The sequence below is a fragment of the Echinops telfairi genome, unplaced genomic scaffold (genome assembly GCF_000313985.2).
Source record: "Echinops telfairi isolate 266 unplaced genomic scaffold, ASM31398v2 ScPeMD7_3533;HRSCAF=4204_0, whole genome shotgun sequence".
Taxonomy (NCBI): domain Eukaryota; kingdom Metazoa; phylum Chordata; class Mammalia; order Afrosoricida; family Tenrecidae; genus Echinops; species Echinops telfairi.
This window is the reverse complement of record NW_022107431.1, coordinates 104920079-104928786: the sequence shown is the minus strand read 5'-3', so window position 1 is coordinate 104928786 and position 8708 is coordinate 104920079. Positions and strand designations below refer to the sequence as shown.

The following is an 8708-nucleotide window of genomic DNA, read 5'->3' as shown; positions in this document are numbered from 1 at the left end:
GGGCATTTAGGAACTAGAGGAAAGTTGTATGTTTCATCATTGCTACACTGCACCCTGACTGGCTCATCTTCTCCCAGAGACCATTCTGTAAGGGGCAGGGACTCTTACAGCTCTTGTCACAATCCATACATCACTTGCATCAAGCAAATTTGTACATATGTTGCCTTCATTCTTTTCTAGACATTTCCCTTCTCTTGAGCTCTTGGTATTAGCTTCTCTTTCTCCCCCCACTCTTAGAACCCCTTGACAGATTGTACATTGTTATTATTTTTATATCTCACACCTACCACTGTCTCCCTTCCCCCATATTTTCTGTTGTTCTTCCTCCAGAGAGGGGTGTATGGATGTGTTGATCATTGTGATCGGTTCCTCCTTTCTCCCTTCCTCTCCCCCTCTTCCCCCTGCCCTTCTGGTATCACTATTCCCACTCCTGTTCCTGGATTCTGTGTCGTGAGCTCCCCTCTCTTAGCTATACCTGTCTTTTGCGTATTTTCTTTTTGCTTTACTTTCATCAGTGAAGGGGAAGAATGGGCAAGCCCCAGTAAGCTATGACTGCACATTAACATGCAAGCAGAGCTTCAAAACGCTTGCTTTATTTCTACGTTATCCTATCTCAAAGTTTTTCTTGATCTGCCAAAGGCAGAATTCTTGGCCTTCAGGCATGTTCTGGTTCTTTTTACAAAACTGTAAATGTCTGCATGTTCCCATTTGAGGAAGGAACACTGCCATCCTCGAACCGATGTCCCTCTCATTGCAGTCTGTAGCAGCCCCATTCTCCCCTGGCCTGGTGCTATGAGCAGAACTTTATTGCTGCTGCCAAAGGTTCCTCATACACTAGCCTGTCAATCCTCTCTCTTAGTTTTGTTACTCTCTGGTGTCAAATGTTTTAATCTCATCAAGGTCTTTTCAAATGAATAGGAAGCACTCCAGGAAAGGTTGAAATAATTTCCCTGAGCCCTGGGTATCTATCGTTTTACATGACGCTCTAAATGTTTTTGGTCACACTTTACGAATAAGAGGCCCGTTACCCTCATCCTCGCTCCGTGCCCCTGCAGGATGGGTCCAGGATAACGTGCGAGGAAGGTCCGTGGAAGGCCTGTGCCTGAATCACAGGAACATGAGCGTGATAAGAGCCAGCCTGCCACCCACGACCACCTGCCACCTGCCACCATCACACAGGTCACTCTGCTTCACCCACTTATCACCTCCCTCTGATTCCAACACATAAAGATTCATCCATATGTGTGTCCTTTGTTGGGTGACAGCTTCCCATTTGCTCGATCTAGACCGAGTGAAGTCTGACTGCAAGCACATAAGCAAAATGTTCTCTTTAGCAAGTGCTTCGGAATTTTACGTAAATATTCTTCTCCAAAAGAGCCCTGGTGGCCCTGTGGGTAAGCCCTCCGCTGCAAACTGGGAGGTCCGTGGTTTGAACCCCTCATAGAAAGAATGAGAGAGAGAGCTCGTAAGCCCTGACCCCCTGAGTCAACTCCACAGCAGAAGGTTTTGTTGGGGTTTGGTTTCTAACTTCTTCCTCAAAGTTGACTACGCTCTTATTCTCCCTCCTCCTGGCCCTCCCACGACAGTTGCTAGCGACGACCTATTTGGAACTCTACTTCTGGAATTGCCTCTCAGGGTCCACTAACAACCTGTCCCAGTGTAGTCACACCCTACTTTTGTCTCCATCTAGGAGGGAGCTGAATTCCAAATTCTGTTCTTCCAGAGGTGACTACAAATTAGCTTCGACTGCCACCCTAAATTGTCTTCCCTTCAAGGGAAAAATATTGGCCACCATTGAAAAGATGTAAAAGCTGTGCCAGGACTTAGAAGGCAATCTCAAGGAGAAGGTCCAAAGATCTTTCTTCAGGCTGCAGCATTGATCCATCTAAGGAACTAGTCTGCCAGTTATTTGAATGTCTAAGATCGGATAGGCTTACTTTCAATATTTCCTGTACTCTCCCTCCTGCCCCCAGCTTTTATGCTGTAGTTTTTGAAAGAAAATCACAACTCTTTCCTCCAGTTTCTTACATCTAGGTTGTTTCAAATCACCACAAGAGAAGTTCAAAATGCCATGCTGTAGAATTTCTAATGTCAACTTCTGTGCATTTTTTTCTTTCTTTTTTTTTCTGCAAAAGAGTCTGAGAAATAATCCTGACATTTCTTCTTTACTTTCTAAACATTGCAAATAATGCTTTGTAATAAATTATTCTGGGGTGAGATTCTTGGCACCAAACAGAAAATATTCTAACCCCTTTCAAGACAGTTTCCACATCTCATCATTAAGAGGATTAATTGACAATTAACTAAAAATAGCCAACTATGTAATTTTAAAGCGATCCTTTATTTTTTTAGAATCAAACATTATTGTGTCTCAAAATAGGAAATAGTTCAGCGGAGACAGTTCTGGTTGACGCAGGGCGGAGGGAGGCCTGCCCACTTAAGCCCTTCACAGTGACTGCCCTGCTCAGAACTTACAAGTGTGGTCCAGAATAGTCAGGCCTACTGGAGATTACTCTCGGACTTCTTCCATCCATCTCTCAGGATGGCATACGGATGCATAGGAGGAAGCTCCTAGAAATGTAGAAGGGAGGTGGGAGTCTGGTCAGTATGACCTCAGAAGCCTCTCGTTGACCTCTGGTCTTGCTGCTGCCTGCCACCAACATGTTTACAGTCCTCTCCAGTCACGCGGCCTGAGCCCTCCACACCCCCCATGTCCCCACTCAGATCCCACTGGGCCTTGGTCGTCTGAGCTCTAGCATAGTTTCTAACTTGGACCCAGAGCAACTTTGGGGGGCTCCTGCCCTCACACACCCCGTGGATGTGGTGTGAGGCATCTATCTGTGAGGCAACCTCCTCCCAGAATTCTAGACAGCGAGTGGGGGAAAAAACACTTTCTCAGTTTCCTCTTACTGGAGTTGTGTGGTTTCAATCCCACACCTTCCACGCACCCACCTTATCTACCTTTACAAACTATATTAGGTAGAAGGGGTGGGAGGTGGGTTTTCCTTAAAGACCCAGGGAGCCTCTTGAACCTGGTCTGGACACTGACATTTCTCCACTTCCAGCATCTGTTGGATCATCATTCAGTACGGTCCTCATCCTGGCTTCTGTAGGCTCCAGGGTCACTCCATGGTCTGGCTTTCAGATGATCACCTCTTGGAACAATGCAAGCTTTCCTTTCCCCCTCAGCAAAACACTGACTCTCACAGCAAATGTGCTTGTCTTCAAGCTGGCTTCCTATGAATTTGCAAATCCTCTTATGAAACTCAAAGCCAAGTAAGGATTTATCTGTCCCTCAGGGCCCTCCCAAGCCACGAAGTAAAAAAGAGCTGCCAGGCACTAGGAACATAGGGGATTTTTAATAATGAAAATAGATTGGTTTAATATTTTCAAAAATATTATCCTTCCTTCTTGGTCTCCCTGCACCCCCACCCCCGCCCCCCATACACACATCAGCACATTCTCCTAGGCTTCCACTAGGAATGCCATCTTAGATAAAGAGGCCAACGGCACTAGCAGCACACGTAATTCTCCAGTGGGGCGGGGCGCACGTGGTGTCACTCGGTAATTTGGCTCATCACATCTCTTTTTCATTTGCTTCATCAGGGAAAGCCTGGCACTCCAGGCCCTCCAGGAATCCCAGGGGAGGCCGTGAGTAACAATTTACTTTCTTAAAAGTTCCTAGAGGTTGTACTTGCCTGTAGTTTTAAAACATGTTCATGGCCATTGACTTTTTTCTGTGAACACGGTTATAGGGTGAAAGAGGACCTGTTGGAGACACAGGTTTCCCTGGACCAGAAGGACCCTCGGGAAAACCAGTAAGTACTTCTTTAACCCAAACCACTGCCGGTGAGTCCTCGATTCCAACTCAGAGTGACCCATAGGTCAGAGTGGACTGGCTCCGCGGGGTTTCCTCATCTTCCTCCCACAGAGCCGCTGGTGGGTTTGAACCAATGACCTTGTGGTTAGTAGCCCACTACGCCAGCCACCAGGGCTCCGTGAGTACTTTTTAACTACTGAAATTTTCCAAAGGGAGGAACACCCTGACCATTGCCTCTTTGCCTAATTCCTTAAAAAAAAAAAAAAAATCAGCTTTGAATAAGTATTTTCCAGGCAACAAATTCTACAAATGGATATTTTGGAGGAGTGGGAGTGTGGTTCTTACAAACCATCCTATCTCCTGATCAGATACTCAGTCTGAAACAATGGGGAAAGGGGGGGTTTTGTTTGAAAACCGAAATGTAAACTGATTATTATTTGGTGAGGAGGTACTAAAATTTACTTGTATAGTAAGAGAGTTAATATCTTTGATAATCTATGTGGCTAAAGCACAGGCAAACATTTAACTTTTGTTAGTGTTTTGACCTCAAAGATCGGGGCAGTGTCAGCTCGGGGTCATTAACCAAATTAACCAAAGTAGGGGGGAAATACTCACCGCCAGCGAGTTGATGCTAACTCATAGTGACTCCACAGGACAGGGGAGAACTCCCTGTGGGTTTCTAAGACTATTAACTGTTCATGGGAATAAGAAGCCCCATCTGTCTCTTGGAGCAGCTGATGGATTCGATCTGCTGACCTCGTGGGTGGCAGTCCAGCTTGTAACCACCATGCCACTACGGCTCACCAGGCTATTAACAATGAGTAGTTTTCCCTGGGTTCTCTTTCTCTTTTCTTGTAAAAATATATACATTTTAAATCAATATACTTTTTAAAAAATGGGGCATGTACTGCTTCACCCTTGTGAGGAACTCTTGTGAGGAGGGCGTGGGCCCAGGCAGGGTTTCCTTCTGATGTGCACAAGTCGCTATGGGTCAGACTGACTCTCTAGTGTCCACAACATTTAAAATATATGTATCTATTTCTTGTTGTTGCTCTTCTGATAACTATATATATAAGAAATGTATTGTCATTTTAACCATTTTCAGGGTACAAGTGAGTGACATAAATTATATTCACCCACAGGGCAGCCATCGCTGCTGTCCATTTCCAAATGTGTTCCCGCACTCGGCACAGAAACTCAAGGCCCCTAAACTGCATTCCTCCCGACTCTGAGAATCCTTACTGCCATTACTAAACGTTTGCCTTTACACGCTCTGGAGAGGAGTGTTGCTGGCATAGTGGGTTAAATGCTAGCCTACTTATCACAAAGTCAGCAGTTCGAACCTGGAAGCCGCTCCTCTGGAGAAATTCCCATAAAGAGTTGCAGTCTCCAAAAGCCCAGAGGGGACCTTCTACACTGTCCTACAGCGTTTCTGTGAGTGGAGAGCAGCTCCATGGCAGTGGGTGGGTGAGTGAGGAGTGAGCGAGTGAGCGAGGGAGTGAGTGAGTGAAGAGTAAGTGAGTGAGTGAAGAGTAAGTGAGGAGTGAGGAGTGAGTGAGTGAGTAGTGTGAGTGAGTGAGTGAGTGAGTAGTGTGAGTGAGTGAGGAGTGTGAGTGAGTGAGGAGTGTGAGTGAGGAGTGTGAGTGAATGAGTGAGTGAGTGAGGAGTGTGAGTGAGTGAGGAGTGTGAGTGAGTGAATGAGTGAGGAGTGTGAGTGAGGAGTGTGAGTGAGGAGTGAGGGGTGAGGAGTGAGTGACTGAGTGAGGAGTGAGTGAGTCATATGGTACTTACCCTTAAGTTTTTTTTATCATGATTGGATGATGTTCATAGAGCAAATCCATTTTCTATTTCACAGTTTACACACTTGTAACCCCTTCAGAGTAACAACATTCCTTACTCTCATTCCTCGTTTTCAGTCATCCTTCTTTCCTTCCCTTCCTGTCTTCTGAACTTTGTTTTGAGGCAAATGCTGCCCTTTGGGGTTGTATGGTTGGCAGTTCTGTGATGTATATTCACTTTTTAGGCCTGTTCATTGTTTGGCTGAAAGGTGTTCACTGCAGGTGAGTTCAAGACCAGGTTTACAGGGTCTGTAAGCGGCAGTCCTGAGGACTCTGCAGCCTCTTACTGGGTTTTGTGTTGGCTTTTTTGGGAATGGAGTTCCGCGCCACCTCTTTCTCTCACACTGTCCAGGACTTTCTACAAGGAGGCTTCAAAAAGTTCTTGGGAGAATGAAATTAAGAGTAAAAATTTCCCATAACCTTGTTGGAGGCCCTATCATAGAGCACTATTTCTGGGATTTTTCTGTATTTCTGTTTGCTGTTTTTATATGGTTTCTTGTTGTTTGTTTATTTTGTCTTTATATTTGTTCTTGTACTGTTCTCCTGCATTCTTCCGATTTTGTTGGGTGGTCATTGATTTTGACTTTGATTTCCTTGGTCTTCTTTATATCTCCCTCGGTCTCTTCCTTAATCTGTTGAAGGGCCCTACACATAATTCTTTATCATTTCTTAGGCCAAGAAATTTAATTTCTTGGGTTATACATTAGGCTGCACACTGTTAGGTTAGTGGTTTGAAACCCATGGCCCCTCTGTGGTGGAATTCTGGGGCTTTCTACTCCCATAAAGAGTTACATCCTCAGAAGCCCAGCGGGTGGCTCCGTTCTGTTTGATAGATAGCGTCAATATGATAGGACATCAACCAGATGGCAGTGAGTTTGGGGTTTTTTTGAGTTGAAGTTCAATTTCCTCAAGAAAGTTTTCTGGCCTTGCTTGGTGGTCACTTGCTTGACCATGCACGCAACTTCGATTGCTAGTGAGGCAGCGCATAATGTGTGAGGGGGGTGGGTCTCTGTTCGCTGGTCTGTGGACTCTCTGAGGGCAAGCTGACAGTTGTTGGCCACAGTCATGACTCCGGTGGTTGGCAGGATCAGGCAGTGGCACTCACCTGGTGAGTATGGCAATAGGTGTGGTGGGTGTGATAGATACATGGGAATGCAGTGGGTTGGTGCCCACAGTAGCTCTATCACCGCCCCCTGCACAGTGTGAGTGGCAGGCTAGTGTGTGTATGTGGGTGCATGCTTGTTGCCTCGAGACTAGGGAAAATGGCAGGCAGGGCCAAGGGGGAGGTGTCCACAGACAGATTCATGTAGGTTTGTGTGGCTCCCACCTGTTACAATGCCAGGTGTGTGGGCACCTCTCACCAGGTGCACAGGCACACAATCATCCTGTTGCTTCTGCCTCTCATGGGGCAGGGACAGACGGGAAGAAGCTCCAGTGGGCTTGCAGGAGAGAGAAGTGTGGCCAGCAGGAAGGGAAGGGTGTACCAACAAGCAGCAGCTTGCTGGTCAGCTGGCTCCCTCCCAGCTGGGTTGAGGAGATGAGAGGTGACAGGTATAGGCATACACTACCGCGCCGGGCCCGAGGGTAGCAGCTGATCATCAGGATCTCTCAGGAGGATATAGGGGCCGGGGGGAGTGAGTCGCTCTTCATGAGCCACTGCACCAGTGCATTCCTCAGCGAATGGGGCTAGTTATCAGGCTCCTGGCCCCACTCAGTGCCAACTGTGGGGGGGGCACCTGGAGTCCAGCTTCTCCAGCCACCACCCCAGGGCACTTCCCCTCTAAGCAGATCCCTAACCTAAAGGACCTGGGTCCACGGCTGGTGAGTGGTTCCATCCCTGTTTCCTGCCTCTTGTCTTACTCCATTTCTGGGATTCTTGCCTGCTTTCCTTCCTTAAATCCAGCTTATGTTTTCTTCACCCTGCTTGGCTCTCGCTTTGTTTGTCTACCCTGTTTCGTTGGGGTTCTGCGAAGTTGCATTCCGGCGTCCCTCACCTGGGAAGGCGCTGTGCATGTTTTCAGAATGTCTACGCTGTGCCAGGCCGCCGGCAGGCGCTTCTTCCCGAGCCAAGTCTGGTCTTGTTCCCGCTGGCCTCCTTCCAGTCGGGATGGCCTCTCTCTCCAGCTTTATCTTTCATTCGAAGCTCAGTATTCCCAGGGCCTTCGTTTGTCTCCATCCCATCCCGCTGGTCTCCTCAGCTCTGTGTCACAGAGGGACAGTGTCGGGTGTCTGACGGGGTCGTCATCTCAGCTCCCTCTCCTAGACGCGTTAGTGTTTTAGTCTCAGGTGCTCAGCAGAGCTGAGACACCAAATGGACAGTCACGTCCTGAAATCATAACGAAACCAAAGGCTCACAGATAGAGCACTTGTCTGTTAAGCCAAAAAAATAAAAATAAAAAACCAGCAATAGAAACTCTTTTCTGAGATTCCTCCTCTTTCTCTTGGACTTGTTGTCACACCTTCATCAATCACTGTTGCTAAATACATCACCCCCTGGCGTTTTTAAGGAGCTCTTGGCGACTGACAGAGAGTGTTGAGGTGACACGGTAACAATCATTCCTACTAATTCAATTCAGCACATACTCATCTAGTCCCTGCTGTCTGCCATGGCCCTGCTGAGCCCTGGGGGAGGGTGTATGAAGCTGGGTGAGCCATGCCTCTCCTCTCAGGTTCCCTCTTTATTGAAGGTCACCACGCCTCTGACTGGTGGCTTTGCAGTGTTTGGCAAGAGGGGGCTGCGGAAGGTGAACACGCAGTACAGCTCCTGAGGCTGGCTCGGTGCGTCCCTGTGCCTTCCCTGCCACCAGGGAACATCCGTTTCCTGCTCTGCCTCCTCCTTGCACCACCTCTACCCAGTTCCCCAGCTCCAGCCCTTGTGAAGCATCTCGTCAATGCCTGCCGCTGGGGGCCCGGGAGAATGTAAAAACCAAGTTTTTTTCAGTCAAGATATGTCTCCTGAGGACCTCCTAGAGACCAGGCCTATCCCGGGTGCTGTCTCTGAGGACCTCCTAGAGACCAGGCCTATCCCGGGTGCTGTCTCTGAGGACCTC

At 47.7% G+C, this 8708-nt stretch overlaps 1 protein-coding gene across 1 annotated transcript in view; it reads left to right on the top strand.

The window, feature by feature from the left end:
- COL19A1 (collagen type XIX alpha 1 chain) overlaps window positions 1–8708 on the top strand; it is a 423669-nt gene that overhangs the window by 381929 nt on the left and 33032 nt on the right. Inside the window, exons 40-41 of the mRNA XM_045294677.1 lie at window positions 3607–3651; window positions 3756–3818. Coding sequence (XP_045150612.1) covers window positions 3607–3651; window positions 3756–3818 — 108 coding nt within the window. The remainder of the gene's footprint in view (window positions 1–3606; window positions 3652–3755; window positions 3819–8708) is intronic.